This window comes from Natrix helvetica, assembly GCF_964273705.1.
Source record: "Natrix helvetica genome assembly, chromosome: 6".
NCBI classification, from domain to species: domain Eukaryota; kingdom Metazoa; phylum Chordata; class Lepidosauria; order Squamata; family Natricidae; genus Natrix; species Natrix helvetica.
In genome coordinates, this window is record NC_138553.1 from 30,032,571 (window position 1) to 30,050,647 (window position 18,077).

At 39.4% G+C, this 18,077-nt stretch overlaps 2 protein-coding genes across 3 annotated transcripts; both read left to right on the forward strand.

Moving 5' to 3' along the window:
* Positions 1 to 471: 471 nt before the first annotated feature.
* On the forward strand, positions 472 to 9,157 carry CBY1 (chibby 1, beta catenin antagonist). 2 transcript variants are annotated; one of them, XM_081957729.1, is made up of 5 exons: positions 472 to 556; positions 1,107 to 1,207; positions 2,360 to 2,465; positions 5,745 to 5,860; positions 7,254 to 9,157. In XM_081957729.1, exons 2-5 carry the CDS (start codon positions 1,130 to 1,132, stop codon positions 7,332 to 7,334), a joined length of 381 nt encoding a protein of 126 aa, XP_081813855.1. In that variant the 5' UTR covers positions 472 to 556; positions 1,107 to 1,129; the 3' UTR covers positions 7,335 to 9,157. The 2 variants fall into 2 exon arrangements, with proteins under 2 accessions (XP_081813855.1, XP_081813854.1); XM_081957728.1 differs by having other exon boundaries at positions 489 to 631.
* A 2,122-nt stretch (positions 9,158 to 11,279) lies between these two features.
* Positions 11,280 to 17,916, forward strand: TOMM22 (translocase of outer mitochondrial membrane 22). The gene is made up of 4 exons (XM_081957899.1): positions 11,280 to 11,457; positions 11,727 to 11,845; positions 15,559 to 15,676; positions 17,280 to 17,916. The coding sequence occupies exons 1-4, from the start codon at positions 11,353 to 11,355 to the stop codon at positions 17,352 to 17,354; spliced, it is 417 nt and encodes a 138-aa protein (XP_081814025.1). The 5' UTR covers positions 11,280 to 11,352; the 3' UTR covers positions 17,355 to 17,916.
* Positions 17,917 to 18,077: the final 161 nt, after the last annotated feature.

Sequence of the window (18,077 nt, forward strand, 5' to 3'; positions counted from 1 at the left end):
AGACTAAAGGAGAGCCTAGCACTTCTTTGTTATTACTGGAATAATATAATACATTGGGAATAATTTATTTGAGAACACATCTTCCGAAGGTCATTGAACCATTGAACGTCATTGACCGAACGTCAGCATTAAAAAATAGCTCTATCAAAATCATTATTTCTTTCTCCCTCCCCATATTACAATGATGGAAGGACCCTATCGCTGCTGCTGCGGTTCACGCCTTTCACAGTCGCTTGGGTCGCTACCATCACACGAGGAGGGGGGCTTTATCTTCTGATACGGGTTATAACTTCGCAAGCCTTCTACTCATACGACATTCCTTCTCCTGAGAAGAGATGCTGCCACGCGTTCTTACTTTATATATATTCCGTTTGTATGAGTCTATAGCAAAGCTTATTTTCCCCATTGTGAAATTTTAAAAAATAAAATCCCCCTTCCCGTTACGTGGTACTGGCTGCTGCCCCAGCTACCCTCAGCGCGGTCGTCCCCGGGCTACCGCCGGTTGCAAAGCTTCAAACATCGGTTGAGGCTGCGCCTGCGCAGATTGGTTTCGAAGGTTGGGACTGTTGTATGTGTTGTGGTCGTGATCATGGTGTGGAAGTTCCCTAAATTTGGTCTGAAGAAGTGCTAGGTAGGAAAATACCGCTCCTTGCCATGGGGCTCTTTTAAATGTGGTGTTAACTTGGATTCGGCATTTCTAAGCACAGGAGATCCGGAATATTGGATTTTCCAAAAAATCCTCCAGTGGGGTATTGGTCGGAGCAGAGACGGTACCAGGGCTGGGTGGCTTGAGATGCATTAACAATTGCCACCTGCTGCCTTGAGGAGACAGTTGGTACTCAGCTACACATCAGATGAAATTCAGGCAAGTTGCCCCTATTGCTGATATGCTCACGTTGCATCTGATTAAAAGCAGTGTTTGTGGTTGCTTTTGGGGCGAACCTGGTACCTTCTGGAGATGTAGGCTACTCTATAGGTAATGGTAGCTGGGAATTTATAGTCTGATTGAGGTCAACAAGTTCTCGGTGTCCAACTCTTGTGGGCAGTGATTGATCTATGCATTTTTCAATGAAATAATACTCTGTGGGATTTTTCCCCCCCTCCAGAAGGATAAGAGGGATTTAGAAAGATGCCACTTTTTGGAAACACATTCAGTCCAAAGAAAACTCCGCCCAGAAAATCAGCCTCACTTTCCAACCTCCATTTGGTAAGTTCTAGAAGGAACTGAAGATCCTTATGCTACGTTTTTCATCAGGAGACTCTTGAAGCCACTTTTGCCTGTAAAATATTGAGAAAAGTAGAACCAGTTTGTTACTTGTTGAATCCTTTCTGTGATGTTATATACCTTTACCGATTTTTATTTAAATAATAAAAAATTCTTTTAACAATAAATAAACTCTACTAATATAAAAACAAAATTGTAACCCACATCACATTTCTACTTTGAAAGCAAAGTGTAATTTTGGCCATTATCTCTTTTTGAGGAAAGGACTGAATAAATAAAAATAATGAAAAGTTTTCCTTGTGTTATGGGCAAAAGAAGAGATTTAGAGCAGTTCTCAAGCTCTATGAAATCTTTTTAATTTTTTTAACATAGTACAGAAGAGAGTAGGCTCAGTGGCTAAGGCGCTGAGCTTGTCGATCAGAAAGGTCGGAGGTTCAAATGCCTAGCGCTCCCCTTACTTGTCCCAGCTTCTGTCAACCTAGCAGTTCGAAAGCACATAAAAAATGCAAGTAGAAAAATAGGGACCAACTTTGGTGGGAAGGTAACAGCGTTTTGTGCGCCTTCAGCATTTAGTCATGCCAGCCACATGACCACGGAGATATCTTCGGGCAGTGGTGGCTCTTCGGCTTTGAAACAAAGATGAGCACCACCTCCAAGAGTTGGGAACGAATAGCACATATATGCGAGGGGAAACCTTTTCCTTTTTTAGAGAAGAGTGGGGTTTACATCTTAGCTCAGCCTAGTCCACCTATTATTTTTGTTTTGAACTTTTTATGGTTTACATTTCCCAATCTCAGGAGAGGAGCTGGTTTCAGAGGAGGTTTGAAAATAAATTTGATATTGGATCTTTCTTGATCTTGATGGTGGAAATCCAACATATTCTGCAATGACTGGACACTAAAGCTATATAATTGCATCCATATTTCCCTAAAATGATGCAACCTCATGGGAGTATAAGTGTGAGGGTGCGAAATGACTTCCCGTGCATATTTGAGTAAGATGTGTACTTTTTATGCCCTATAATAAATGGACTTGGCATATTTTGTACAGGTTTGTCTAGTGCTAAGAAAATAAACAGAAATGAAGGAATGTAAAATATTGGGAAAATACTGAAGTGATTTCTCTGTTTTACAGCTGGACAGATCTGCCCGTGAAATTGAGCTGGGCTTAGAATATGGAACCCCTGTAATGACACTTACGGGACAGAGTCTGAGGTTTGAGAATGGCCAATGGATACCTGGTAAGAGAGAAAGAGCAATTATCATAGCGACTGCAGTATTCTGCAGAGTATCAGAGATGTAGCTCGACAGATTGTCCTTGACTTACCACCAGTTGCTTAGCAACCATTCAAAGTTATAATACGTCCCAAAAAATGACTTACAGCCCATTTTGACGTTCTAGCATCTGCGCCTCTGCGGCCACATGACCTCATTTTGGAAACTCAGGAATCGGCCTGCATTGACAACCATTTTCAGCACCTTGTGGTCACAGGTTCATAATTTATGTTTTTGTCGAAAATTGGTGCTTGCATCAGCTTTCTGGCAGAAAATGCTCCATAGCAAAAAAAGGGGGTTGTTTAACTGCTTGTTGAAGTGTTTGCTTTATGACTGCAGCATTCACTTAACAACAGCTGCAAAAAAGGTCATTAAAATTGGGTCCAGTCACATAATGACTTGCTTTACAACAGTCTCGATGTGGACTCAAATTATGGTTGTAACTTCAGGACTACCTGTAATCCAGCAATATATATCCAGGATTGTATGTCCATTATTCTAGTGCCGTGATGGCAAACCTATGGCACAGGTGGCACCCAGAAGATGTCGTCTCAGCTCAGCTCCACCATGCATTTGTGCGTGCCTCCCGCTGGCCAGCTGATTTTGGGGTCTCTGCCACACATGTGCGGGGAGCGGGACACATTTGGGAGATGCATGCGCAGTAGCCTGGGGGGATCGTGCACTCTTGCAGGGGGGGAAGCATAGGGGAGCTACACCCCTCCACAGCCCATTTTGGTCCCAGGAGGCTGCAGGAAGGCTTACTAGGCCCAAAATGGTCACGGGAGGATTGCGTGGGGGGGGGGAGGAGCGTGGGTGGTGGTGATGTCACGCACGCATGCGCAGGGGGGAGGTGTGTGTGTGTGTGTGTGTAACATGTGCATTGCATTATGGGTGCAGGCACGCACATGCTTTTGGCACATGACAAAAAGGTTAGCCATCACTGTTCTGGTGCTTAAGGGTGAGGTAGTTTAAATCCTAATTCCTTCCAAAAGGGAGCCTTATCAATCAGCCTGATGTGCTTCTTGCTATCATCTTTCTTTTGATGTTCTTTTGTAAAAACTACTGGTTGTAATTGTGTTGGATGTGCAAGTACTAATGATTGTTATGTTAGGGGTGGTATTCATACTGTAGTTTTATCTGGTTTGGTATTCTTGCTAAATCACATGTTTAGATAGATCTTTGTTCTTGCTAATCTTTTATATAACACCAATTATCATTTTTTCTTAGAGACATAAAATAGTCTTAATATGCACCAAAACATACCCATTGGTGGGTGTTCCATTTGATTTTAAGGTCTTAATTTACTGTGGAGTGATAAAGTTTATATTTACTATGTAATTTTATGTTTGTATTTTATTGCTTCAGTTTTTTAAAAAAAATCAGAAAAAAACTTATTATTTCAAATAGTGTTGTAATGCCCAGAGAACTTGAGTTACTAAAAATCTAAAATAATTATGAATTGCAAATGAGAAGTACCAGACATACTGGTTCATTACACTGCCATAGGGATGGCCATACACAGATAGTCCTTGACGTATGACCATTCATTTAATGATCATTCAAGGTTATAATGTTGCTGAAAAAAGTGACTTACAACTATCCTCACATTTATGCCCATCACAGTGTCTCCACGGTTATGTAATCAAAATTTGGGCACTTGAAAACCAGCTTGTATTTACAGTGGTTGTAGCATCTTGGTTTCACAGGTTTTGTGACCTTCCCTGCCAGCTTCCCAAAAGCAAAGTCAAGGAAACCAGATTTGTTTAATGACTGTGTGATTCACTTAACAACCATAGCAAAAAGATTGTAAAATTATATATGTCTCACTTAGCAATCTAAGACGCTTGCTCCTGAGAAGGAAAGCTATGGCAAATCTAGACAGCATACTAAAAAAACAGAAACATCACCTTGTCAACAAAAGTGTGTATAGTGAAGGTTATGGTTTTTCCCGTTGCAATGTATGGCTGTGAAAGTTGGACCATAAGAAAAGCTGAGCGCTAAAGAATGGAGGTCTTTGAACTATGGTGCTGGAGAAGACTCCTGTGAGTCCCTTGGACTGCAAGGCAATAAAAATGGTCAGTCCTAGAGGAGATCAATCCTGACTGCTCTTTAGAAGGCCAGATCCTGAAGATGAAACTCAAATACTTTGGCCACCTAATGAGAAAGAACGACTCACTGGAGAAGAGTCTAATGCTGGGAAAGATTGAGGGCAAAAAAAGAAGAGGACGACAGAGAATGAGGTGGCTGAATGTGAGCTTGAATGGACTCCAGAGGATGGTAGAGGACAGGAAGGCCTGGAGGAATGTTGTCCATGGGGTCGCTATGGGTCAGACACGACTTCGCAACTAACAACAACAAACAATCCTGACTGCTCTTTAGAAGGCCAGATCCTGAAGATGAAACTCAAATACTTTGGCCACCTAATGAGAAAGAACGACTCACTGGAGAAGAGTCTAATGCTGGGAAAGATTGAGGGCAAAAAAAGAAGAGGACGACAGAGAATGAGGTGGCTGAATGTGAGCTTGAATGGACTCCAGAGGATGGTAGAGGACAGGAAGGCCTGGAGGAATGTTGTCCATGGGGTCGCTATGGGTCAGACACGACTTCGCAACTAACAACAACAAACAATCTAATTGCTTAGCAGCCAAAATCTGGGTCCCAAATGTGGTCATAAGTTGACGACTACCTGTATCCAAATATGAGAAGTATGTGGAAACTTTAAAATACATATTCTGAGTTCTGGGATGCTGTAAACAAGGAGGAAACAACAGGGGCTTTGGGCCTGAATGAAACAGAGCCCTTTCTGTGAAAACTACAATAGGCTTCAATCTGTTCAATTGGTAAATGAAAGGTAAAACTATCTTGCAGACTGGAATGCAGAAAGAATTCAAACTTGAATTTACTAATACAAGATCTTATTTTTACAACCATCATTAAAATGTTTGGTTGTCATGACTGTCACTGTAGAATTTTCAGCTGCAAGTAAAATGTTATGATATTCAAAGATACCTTTTCTGGCCTCGGTTTTATATTAGGCCAGACCTAAGTCATGTGCTATAATGTATTGTTTGCAATATCTTTATTTATTATGCTTTAACGATTCCATATAAAATGGTATTTTCTATCAGATTTTTGTTGTTTTTCTGACTTATTATTTTGCCTATTTTAGTAACGCTAATGTGACTGGTTTTTGCTGGGGTTCTGGCTCTCATTTTCCATGAAATACCTAGAGCAAAACAAATTAGATAATCTTGGAAGCAATGGGGACCGCAGGGAGACACAGCGTCTTCGCAAACGGAATCAGCAACTGGAAGAAGAGAACAATCTTCTTCGGCTGAAAGTGGATCTTTTGTTGGATATGGTGAGATCAGTGTGTCCTCTCTCTTTTTAGCACATTTCAGGAGTTATTTAATTTAATTATTCCTTAGCACAATTTGCACATTTAAATTAGCGTGGTTTGAAGATGTGTGGTGCTATTGTATTCCACACCTTCCGAGTAGCTTCTATGGCCATAATGGAGAACCTATGGCATGGTGCCAGAGGTGGCACGCAGAGCCCTTTGTGGCCTCGCATGCCATCGCCAGCTGCTCTTCTGATTTCCAGCACGGGCATGCACGCTAGCCACCTGGTCTTTGTGTGCGCCAGAGGGGCAGAACCCAAAGACCAGCTGGCCAGTGCGCTTGCACACCGGCCAGCTGGTCTTTGGGTTTCCGGCGCTGTGGCGCACATGTACATTCTGGTTTTGGCACTTGGTGCTGAAAAGGTTCGCCATCACTGTTCTATGCCAATCCAAGTGTGGTGGCCAAAGATATATGAGCTGTGATTCTGCTTTAGCACAAGTCTCTCAGCAATCTGTGAATGCTTTGTTAGGAGCCTAGTAGTGTATACTGTTCTATGCAGGCTTAAAAATGTTATGTTGTATATTCAAAGTGAATTGATTGCTTTAGGTGAGCCAGCTTTTGGCCATAACACAGGACAGCCCATAAGGAGAATTTTCCAGTGAACAAAACCTGATATTCATTGGTCCAAGATACTGTAGACCTTATTATACAAACTTAAAATTTAGAAAATTAAAACTTCTATTATAGGTAACAGGCTTTTTATGAGGGAGAAATGAAATGAATTTTTCAAATGGTTTATTTGTTTTGTTCAGTATGTATGCCATTTCAATCACAAAACAACTCTAGGTGGCTTAAACATAAGGGTTAAAAACAATGTAAATAAGCAATATACAACTACACCAAGAACAAAACAGGACCCAATAACAATTTAAAGAAAAATAAACAAGGAGTAGATCATGATCCAAACTGCCCCAAAGCTTATTGAAAAACCCAGCCTTAAAATTTTGTGAAAGTACACCAGACTCAGGACCATATGGACTTCCAGGGAATGCTATTTCACAGGGAAAGCATAGCTACAGAGATCACCTGTGTTGACACTGGTTTGCAGATGGGAGTTGAAAATAGCAGTTCATACTGGTCGGAAGAAACAGTAGGAAGCAGCTGCATCAGCATTCAGATCTTTTATTCAATGTCTGAAAATGTATATATATTATGCATTACCAGCAGCTGATGACTTATTTTTAAAGAATTAATTTTAGCCCAAACACACACAATTGAAACCCAGCCCATTTAATTAAACCTTTGGGATTATTTTGCTTTGGAATAAAACCAAAAGAAAAATACTTCTGGGTGTGCTGCAGCATTAGTATATACCTATATATTTTCATTACCATTTATGTCTTGTACTTCCAGCTCTCTGAGACAACTGCTGAATCCCACCTCATGGAGAAGGAATTAGAAGAACTGAAAAATTACAGCCGAAGGAGGAAGTGAATTATAACTTGGCAATCGCTAGGAGATAAGGGGGGGGGGGAGGAAATAACAGGCAAATATGATTTAGAGGGATCAGATTCATCACTTGTGAAGTTACATCTGCCTTGGAAGACTTTGATGTCTTCGACTCTTTATAGCCAGGGCCCCAACTAAGAAATAGTTAGTTCCAGTGCTGTGAGGAAGCTAGTATCTACCTTTTTCTCTTTGTGAAACTTCTATCCAAGTGCTCTTAAGATATGTTCATTATATTATTAAAAGATTTTTAAGTATAGGTAACATTTATGTCATCTTCCCAAGAAGATAGCAACCATTCTGAAAGATCAGATGAGAAGATATGAACATTCCTTGCAGTACATCTCAGGATACTTACTAATAATGAAATGTCAGTTTACTAAGGTAGAATATATACATCAACATGCACTCACTTTTGTCAGCTTATATGAATTGTAAAGCAAGCTAGGAAGCTGAATTTACTCATAATTCATAAGACTGAAGACATGGTAAATTGCTTCTAAACAAGGCAGGACTGAAAGTCCGCTTTAGATTATGAACCCTGTCTTATTTGAAAGTTTACGAGTTAAGTGTGAGCTAGCAATGTAGCCTGTTTTTGCTTTATACAGAGGAACAGGTTGCCTGCAAGTGGAATGTACCTGAGTTCATGCTGCTTGTGCACATTTTGGCTTGTCATTCCAGGACCCTTGTTGTGTCTAAAATAAGCCATTATCTTTGTTTAATCTGTTTTAGGTTCATTATCCATGCATTCCTTGGCATCTAGGAATCTAATGTCTGGAGTGCAATATATATCTAGACTGTAGTTTCTGACAATGACTTGGTGTATGGCAGACAAAATAGATAGCATACCATATCTTTTCATTAGTTTCTGTTATTATAGGAGGTATCACAAATGCTCCTGCACTTTCTCTGAAAGTATATAGCAAGCCACCACCGAGATAACGTTTAAATCTATGACATCAGAAAAAAGACACATCCTGAGGAACCTTAAAAGCGTAACAAAATGGTTGGGGCATCTGCTTTAATAGAGTAGTCCCTTGCTCACAAATACTTAGATGACATAACATATTCATCTCAAAAATGGCCTATTTATTCTACAATTCAAAAAATTAGGGTTGCCTTATAACTACAATAATTTACCTGTAAAGTGCAAGAACAATATCTTACCCAACCCTTATTTCTTTGAACTTCACACTGAATAGCCAATTTTTATTATTTCTGCTCCTTAACTCATAATAAATCACTTTTTAAAATTATTTTTCTTGTTTTTTAATTAATAACAAAAAGAACAAAAACAGTGATATTTTTTTCTCAAAAAGAAAAAATCATAAAATGCTATAACAAAAAATACTATGTCATAATGGAATACTTGTATAATAAAAATATTATTTAAGATTTATGTAACATTTCTGGTAGTATTTATATGATTTTATAAAACCGGCTGTAATCTGTCTAAATGACTCCCATATTTCATTATCTTTGTCCATAATATATATAAAGGCTACAACTATCAGGAATCTGCTCATAGGTGGCCAATGCAGTCAGGTCTTCAATCCACTGAGTGAGTGAAAGGGGGCAGAAGTTAATCTTTCTAATTATGCAATATCAACCTTTTGACCATAGTATGGAGATATCCACTGTCAAATTCTATGTACTAAATATGTAAATCAATAGAATATTGAGAATTTTAGCTTTTGTCGTACAATCCTACTTATGTTATCCACTACTTTCTGCCCAGACTTGCTAAGTATAGGACATTGTAAAAACATGTGTTTTAAAGAAGCATTCTTCTTAATACACCTGTAACAAAATGCTGTTTTTGAGAGTTCTTTTCTATACAAACATAACAGAGTCCAGTGAACTCTAAATATTTTTTATTGTAAAAATCATAAATTGGGGTCTATTGACATTCTTACGGTTAAGGTTAAGAGGTTAAGACACACTCTCATAATAGAGACAGTTTAGGAATCTCTTATTTTTTATTCCATTTTTAAACATCTGCATATCAGATTTATTGATAACATCTATAAAAATTAATAGAGTTTTTAATTTTAAAGGATTGAATAAGTTGTTCTATTATCTCAGGTATTTCAGAAACTGAAAATGGTTCTGGTTCAAACAATGTTGTTAGGAAATATATTTGTAAATATTTCCATTGGGTTATATCAGATAAATGATATTTATCTTTTACTGGGAGTCCTAGATCTATGACCATAATTGAGCCATACTCATTAATTGATAATTGCATTTTTATAAAGATATTACCAGAATTGAAGAATCCTATACAAATTTTCTAAAGAAAATTTATTTTCTGAAAGTATTTTCCAGATAGATAAACAGGAATTCTTCTCAGAATATAAATTAATCTGGAATAATATTTTTAAATGGAATTTCTGTATGTGTTACACCTTTAGTTATGTGGGGGGGAGGCGCAACACATTTTTCCCTTTTAAGGTATTTTGTGCAAATTGCAGATCTAATCAGACCACTTTAAAGAAAAACATTGTTCTTTAAATATACTTTCATTTTTAAAATAAACACTCCCATTAATTTTATATATTGATTATAATCCCTGACACATATAAAATACAGGAAAAATGGCCATTTTCAAGTTAAAGTCAACAGTAAATACTACAGGAATCTATACAGTAGCATTGCTATATTGCCTGGGAGGGAGGAAAGGAGGGATGGAACTAAGCTATGATTTAAATAGCCATGATTTACTGAATAATTATGATTAGCTGGGTTTGTGCTACATGGTCATTATTTAAAAGGTGGATTCATGCAATACAATGAACCAAAATCACTCATGAGCTCAGCCATTAACATTTTTTCTTATTTTTAGAATATTCTTTTAATAAAGTTGCAGTGTTTTAGGATGTGGTCTTTTTCATAATAAATGTCTGCAACCCTTTGAATGTTCTGTTATAGTCAGGGCTAAAGTTAGACTTTAGCCAGATATGTAACCCTTTCTTCTGTCCCCATCTCCCAGGAAGAAAAAAAAAAGTTGAATTTCAATCACAAAACCTGGATTTAAAAAAAACACCCTGAATTCCTATATAGGAAGTTATCAGCCAGCCCTCTCGCAGAAAAATTAAATATCCTAGGAAATATTGAAAAGGCAGAATATTTCTCCAGATGTGAAAAGGAAGAAACATGTTTTATAAAGAGAAAATAGCTCCCTGCAGCTTCCTGCCCCCACCCACTTTGTCAATGGGCCATTAAGAAGGGCAAGCCAGTCCCTTTAGATAATAAAGAGTTCTCCCCTTCAGCTCCAGGGGGATGGGATTAAGGCATGATAATATTGGCCCTTTACCCAACTCACCACATGGCATCTGAGAACTCAACCAAATCTGGATTCAAAACGCAGCCTAGAGAGTTGCCCCTGTATGGCCCCATGGGAGTCTGACAACCAATCAGAAGACAAGCTCAAGATCAAAGGCCAGAGAGGGCATAAAACCAGGGACTCAGCATCTCAATCCTTCCTACTCTTCTTCTTCCCAACATTGAAGCATGTGATCACCTTTTCTGTTCAGGACTCAAGCCATGTGGTCCTGTCTACCATTAAAACCATCTTTCCAAACAGCCTCCATGTCTCCAGTGTCTTTTTCCCCACTTGGAGCCGAACCCAGAAGGACATTTCTTTCAACACCTAGCTTTACCTTGGAAATATAAATGACTGCATCAAGTCCCACTGAGGAAAGGGAGAGGCATTAATATTGCAGTTCCTGTTTATAAATTAATATATGCACCTCCTCATATCTTCCTTGGGATGCAGGCATCCATTTTTTGCTGTAGGCCACTTTTTTCACCTCAGTTAAGGCCTCTTCAAATTATTAGCTTGAGAAACGCTGGGCTAAGCCTTTGCTTATTCTTCCCGTGCGCTATGCGTCGCTGTACAATTGCAAGAAGGGCCGCGGAGGCTGTCGGCCTCCAGATCTTGACTTCCGGCAACGGTCTAGCCGCTGCGGGATCCTCCTCGTTCGTCATTCTCTCAGTTGCAGTCATGGCCGCCTTGACGCCGCTGTCTCCCGAGGACCTGCTGCCCTCCAAGGGAAGCGCCGGCAAAACGGAGGAGCTGGAAGAGGATATAGAGGAGGACGAAGATGAGGTAAGCTCCGTACGGCGCCTTGGCGTAAGCCGCGCGAGGTTTGACCTCTCCTGGAAGCGGGGCAGAGCGTGCGGAGACCGCCGGGGCCCCACGAGGTCAGTCGGAGCGTGCTTGTGAGGGCCGGTGGGGGCTTTGGAAGGGGGCCTCCTTGGGAGGAATGCACGAATGGTCGTCTACAGGACTTCAAGGCCAGGTTGGGGGGAGGGAGGGAGAGCAGGTTGGAGAGTCAGGCAGGCTCCTACTTGACGTTTTTCTCGCCTTCGTTGCAGCTGGATGAGACCCTGGCAGAAAGACTTTGGGGTCTCACAGAGATGTTTCCAGACGGACTTCGGTCGGCAGCTGGAGCTACCTTCGACGTATCCCTTTCTGTAGCTCAGAAAATGTACAGGTGAGAGAAGGAATTGGAAAAGGGGGGATCCTCCTCCACGGTCCAAAGATGCTGAGATGATTTTCCGAGGAGTTTAATAACCTCCTGCTATTTCATTGTTGGGGGACGCGGTGGCTAAGATGCTGAGCTTGTCGATCAGATCACCTATCATGCATTCTCTGGGAGAGCTCCTCTCCTTTGGAATACCTGCCCTCCATGATGAGGATGGCTTTCACTGTCATATTTTTTTCTGGAAGACAGGCCTTCTAGAATGCTTTGGGATTGATTGAGAAGTCATTAGTAGTCTGCTAGTTTCTTATTATATAAATTATTGTATAGTTTCTTATTATTTCTTATGGCTCAGTGGCTAAGATGCTGAGTTTGTCGATCAGAAGGTTGGCAGTTCAGTGGTTCGAATCCCTAGCGCCGCGTAACAGAGTGAGCTCCCATTACTTGTCCCAGCTTCTGCCAACCTAGCAGTTCGAAAGCATGTAAAAATGCAAGTAGTAAAATAGGAACCACTTTTGGTGGGAAGGTAACAGTGTTCCATGTGCCTTTGGTGTTTAGTCATGCCGGCCACATGACCACGGAGACGTCTTTGGACAGTGCTGACTCTTCAATGCATGATCCCCCCCCGTGCGCATGCGCGCATGACAGGTGCCCTCCCTTTTTTGCATGCTTTTTTTGCCCTCCCCAGGCTCCAGATGCTTTATAGGAGCCTGGGGAGGGCAAAAACAGCCTCCCCTACCCCCCCCCCCGCCGAGGCCCTGCAGAGGCTTCAAGACTTTCCCTGAAGCCTCCGGAGCGCAAAAAAACGGCCCAAAGGGCAAACCGGGAACCGACTTCCGGTTTGCTCGTAGGGCCGTTTTTAGTCCTCCAGAGCTTCAGGGACCTTCAGGTTGTTTCCCTGAAGGCCCCTGAAGGTTCCGGACGGCTTAAACCAGCCCTACGAGCAAACAGGAAGTGACTTCCGGTTTGCCCATAGGGCCGTTTTTTTGCACTCCGGAGGCTTCAGGGAAGCTCCGGAGGGCCTCCAGGGGGGGAGGCTGTTTTTGCCCTCCCGAGGCTCCTATAAAGCCTCCGGAGCCTGGGGAGGGCGAAAAATAGCTTTTAAAAAGGCTGAACGCGTGCCCTGACAAATGGCTCCGCGTGCCATAGGTTCGCCATCCCGGCCATACAGTCTGGAACGACTAGCACATATGTTCATGAGGAACCTTTATCTTTATTTCACTGTAGTATGTCATTATTGCAAAAGGGGAACAGAACCTGTTTCATATACAGGAGGCACTCCTCAGCTTACAACAGCTCACTTAATGACGGTTTGAAGTTACAACAGCACTGAAAAAGTGACTTATATGTCCATTATTCGCACTTACAACCTTTGCAGCATCTTCATAATCACATTGATTTAAATTCGAATGCTTGACAACTGACTCACATTTTTGAGGGTTGCAGGGTCCTTGGGTTATGTAATCTCTTTTTGCAACCTTCTGACTAGCAAAATCAATGGGAAAACCAGATTCATTTAATAACCATGTTACTAATCTAACAACTGCAGTGATTCGCTTAACAAACGTGGCAAGAAAAGTCATAAAATGGGGCATAACTCCTTAGCAATTTTCTCACTTAACAACATAAAGTTTGGACTCAGTTGTGGTTCTATGTTGAGGACTCCTTGTATCCTAGTTGGCTGGAGAGACGTTTCTTCATTAGGTGGCTGGAATCTGTTCCATTTAAACAGTTAAGATGAAGCTAAGAATAAAACTTTATTTCAACTTGCAGCATGTAACATAGCAGATCATTCCTTGTAATAACAGTTGGTTAAGATACCTGGCTAGAAAGCAGCAGACCATAAGTTCAAGTCCCATCTTACCCGTGAAGGCCAGCTGAGTGACTTTGGGCGTGTCACTCTTTTTCAACCCAGCCCAGCTCATAGGATTGTTATTGTGGGTAAATAGGAAGTGGAAGATGTGTTAGATATATTCATTAAAGGTACAGGTTCCCCTTGCACATAGGTGCTAGTCGTTTCTGACTCTAGGGGTCGGTGCTCATCTCCGTTTCTAAGCCGAAGAGCCAGCACTGTCTGATGACAATTCTGTGGTCATGTGACCGGCATGACTAAATGGCGAAGGTGCACGGAACGCTGTTACCTTCCCACCAAGGTGGTCCCTATTTTTCTACTTGCATTTTTACATGCTTCCGAACTGCTACGTTGGCAGAAGCTGGGGCAAGTAACGGGAGCTCACTCAGTTATGCGGTGCTAGGGATTCAAACCACCGAACTGCTGTTCTTTCTAATCGACAAGCTCAGCATCATAGTCACTGAGCCTCCGCATCCCCAAATATGTTTATTAGCTTGAGTTATTTGTAAAAAATAAATAAACTCAGGATACAAATAAATAAAGTGACAATTAAAATACGTATGTATTGAGTCTGCTTAAGGAGTCTCTTGAAGCTGATGCATAAAGATACATTGTTGATGGTATCAAAAGCTGACGAGATCCCAGAGAGCCTTCATTGTTCATTACGATCGAGATGCTAGTGTCACTGAAGTTGTGGCAGAGACGGGCTTAGAACAGCATAAATTCTAAATTATGTGATTATCTGCAGCATAAGCATATTTATTAATATTCTAGCAATAAAAGTTCATTATTAAATATATTGAACTCTTTGTTTTTAACACATAATTAAAATTAAAACACAAATATTCATGTATTTTATATAAAGCTATATAATTAAAACTAAAGAGATTATTTATTTATTTATTATTTCTTTGCACTTCTAGACCGCCCCCTCTCCCAAAAGGGACTCGGGGCGGTGCCAGATATAACTATCATAAATTATAGTTACAATTTCTAGATATTTCTCCCCCAAATATTTTTTGAGAATGCTTTTTTTACATGAATGTAATGAAATAACACTATTCAAATATTTTTGAGTAGTAAGGCAATTATATATTACAGCCTTTCTGATCTTGTTGAAATTCAGCCTTATGACTAAAGGAGCCCAGAATAACTCATGGATTGATGGTGGGGGTGGTGGGGAGAATAGAGGAATAGGTTCTACATATAGAACCTTGAAGTCTTAAAGAAAAGGCAGAATGTAAATCTATGATTCACATTTCTTTAAGATGCATCTATTAAACCACATCTATTTCTTGTATCTCTCTCCCCCTCTCAGACAAATCTTTCTTACTTATAACACCTTTTTTATTCAACCAAATTTGGATTCTATCCCCTGGTTCTTTTTAGGAAAGGTATCCTGTAACCTTTGATTGCAGATTAAAATAAACATACTGCTGTATTTTGAAAAGTAGGAGTGTGCAACACTTAGCATTCAATCTTCAAAAAGTGTATCAAAGCATAAATGTAGCATCTGTTTATAGTGCCTTAAAATAGCTGCTCCCTTTCCTGTGATCATGGAACAACTATGGAGGACAGTTGCTGCTTTAAAACATTGCAGACATATTTTATGTACATGCTGCTATGCATTTGAAGTACCTTTTGGAAATCAAATCCTAAGTGTTGTTCATTCTGTTAAAAAGTACCAAACTTGTTCCATTAAGAGTAAGAATTAATTTTTTAAACACTTTACAGTATGAAAAAAGTAGTTTAGATATGAATCTTTCTATGTGAAATGGGTCACTTTCATACTACAACTGAGGTCTATAGAGTGGCTACTTTCCATCTCGGCAAAAGTCAGAATATACTTCTGCTTTTTCTCATTTTCCCAAAGATTCTCAAGGGCAGCTTTATGGATTGGGACCACTTCTTTCATGATCCTAGTTCTTCCTGTTGTTTTTGAAACTGAGAAATTGCAAATGGAGCAGCAGCAGCAGCTGCAACAACGACAGGTAAATAGTCTCCAGAACTCTAATTTAATGAATCTAACCTTCCTTTTGTCTGTGAATGTCATGTATCTTTCATTCTCCAACCTATTTAGAATTTATAAACAAGCCCACTGAAGAGCTACATTTTATTTAATGTAATTTTTCATTTGTAATTCAGCTTCTATACTAGTCTTCTCTAGTTTTCGTTCAATGTACAGTACTGTCTTGGAAGTTTGGACCAGCACATTTGGAAAGCATAAGATTGGTGAAAGTTTTGTACTACAAGAGTTAGTTTTAGTGTAATAGTTAAATAAATGCATTGAACCGGAAGCCAGGAAATTAATCCTACCTTTGATAAGAAATGCAGCCAGAAAACTAATCCTACCTTTGATACGAAATGCAGCTAAGGTGACCATGGATCAATTGCTCTCTCAGCCATAAGAAAAATGAAATGGCAAACTATTGGTAAAAATATGTTGCTACAGACTTTCATTGCTAACATCAATCAAGTGGTGATGAGCTTCCAGTCTTAATGGCTGACGTCTAGTGTTCTAGAGTCCTAACAACAGCTGGCAGTGCTAGGACATCAAAAAAATTAGACTGCAGCCATTTAGCCTGTTAGCTCATCACCATTTTTGAAACAATTGCCAAGAAAATGGAATGGTCTTGTACATGTAGTTGATACAAGTCAAAACTGTGTGTGTGTGTGTGTGTGTACACACACACACATACACACACTTTATGTATATGCGTATATGTGCATATATTCAGCATCCCTTTTAAATATTCATCCATAATAGTAATATCAACAATGTAGTCTCATTAGTCTATGTAGTAATTCACATTAATAAATGTGCACATTCACACTTTTATCAAAGTGATGTCTATTTATTGTTCCAGTTATTGCTGGATATGATGGGTATCTTTTAGCCTTTATACTGGTGACCATAATTCTGAGCTGAAAGGAGCACATTTTATGGTATGACTGTTGTAATATTCCATTGCAAGTGCTTTCAGAAAAACAATTCCTTGGAGTATCTGACAATGCTTTCTTACATGGTAAAAATGTTACTTCAGCATGTCATTTTTGTAAACACATTGCTTTCTTACAGGGATGAGTAAACTTATTTCTGATTGTTAATTTCCCTCTCTCAATATATTATAATTACATTGAAAATGTGAACAGAATTATTTACATATTTAAAATACAAAAATAAAGCCAATCTGATAAAATAGGAAATGGAACAATAGTGGTCACTTTCTGAGAAAACCAAATATTTAAATGAATTTTTGTCAGAACAAAACTTTCCAGGTCTCATACTTAACCAGAATATTAAGATTTGGCACAGTAAGGCATTTGCACATTGCAGGATCAAAAACGAGTGCATTTACAAATGTTGTTTCATATACAGTAAATCTGATAATCATATGAACCAAGAACTGTATTTTTGTAATGATAAGACTACAAACAAGAAATGCTACATTTGTGTTTTTTATGGGTAGAAATGATGTAAGACAATTGTTGGGTTTATGACATTTGAAATTGAAATTCTTCTCAAATACGCTACAAAAATTTGAATGTTAGTTTGGCCTTTCAATCATTTTGACATGTTCTCATTTCTTACAGATTTTATTAGGACCAAATACAGGGCTTTCTGGAGGAATGTCAAGTGCTCTGCCTTCTCTTCCTGGGAAGATTTAATCAAATCACTGGAGCCATATTATTATGGAAGGAAATACTGAAATTGTTTATTAGGCAGGAGTTTTTTTCTTTTCTTGGGACATCTGTTCATGATGGAGGCATACCCCAATATGTATTTTATGACATTGACCTCTTCTTTAATCCTTAGGCAATCATGATTTTTTTATTCCTTCCCTCAGTTGATAATCAAAGCAATTAACAAGGACTTTGGAAGCTTTTATTTGGTATCCTTATTTCCAGGAAACCGCCTCAGGACATGCCAGATGCTGGCCAAATTTAGTTAGCAATGTTTGTCTATATAAGTTCCATGTTTCTCTCCTGATATACTGAAGATGGATTTTAGAGTAGAAACAGCAAAAACTGAAGTATACATGCTACAAGTACAATGGAACAGTCTGGTGCATACTAAATTTCACTGAGTGAGCTTCTATTTGAGTTAGATGTTGCTTCAATGCTGAGGGAACCTTAGAGAAGTCATTTTCACCAATTTTGCTGCATCTCTATTGATACTGAAGTCCGCTACAGCCCTTTTGTATTAAATAGTTTGAATGCAATCATAAAATGTTTTCTTTATTGTTTCAGCTTACTGGCTATACAGTTTCTGCTTAATTGCATGTTACGATAAAATGTTGACCACATGGACAATTGTTTTCTCTGTTGAGCCACATTTTCAAGCTAGATATTAAAAGGTTTCTAGCAGAGTTTTAAGTCTTCAACTCTGAA

Bases quoted from the DNA above. Each gene is read 5' to 3' on its own strand.
- TOMM22 (XM_081957899.1), top strand. From the start codon at position 11,353: ATGGCCGCCTTGACGCCGCTGTCTCCCGAGGACCTGCTGCCCTCCAAG. The intron at 11,846-15,558 runs GTGAGAGAAGGA...ATTTTCCCAAAG, and splicing joins GTAGCTCAGAAAATGTACAG to ATTCTCAAGGGCAGCTTTAT. The intron at 15,677-17,279 runs GTAAATAGTCTC...CATTTCTTACAG, and splicing joins AGCAGCTGCAACAACGACAG to ATTTTATTAGGACCAAATAC.
- CBY1 (XM_081957729.1), top strand. From the start codon at position 1,130: ATGCCACTTTTTGGAAACACATTCAGTCCAAAGAAAACTCCGCCCAGA. The intron at 2,466-5,744 runs GTAAGAGAGAAA...AAAACAAATTAG, and splicing joins GAATGGCCAATGGATACCTG to ATAATCTTGGAAGCAATGGG. The intron at 5,861-7,253 runs GTGAGATCAGTG...TTGTACTTCCAG, and splicing joins TGGATCTTTTGTTGGATATG to CTCTCTGAGACAACTGCTGA.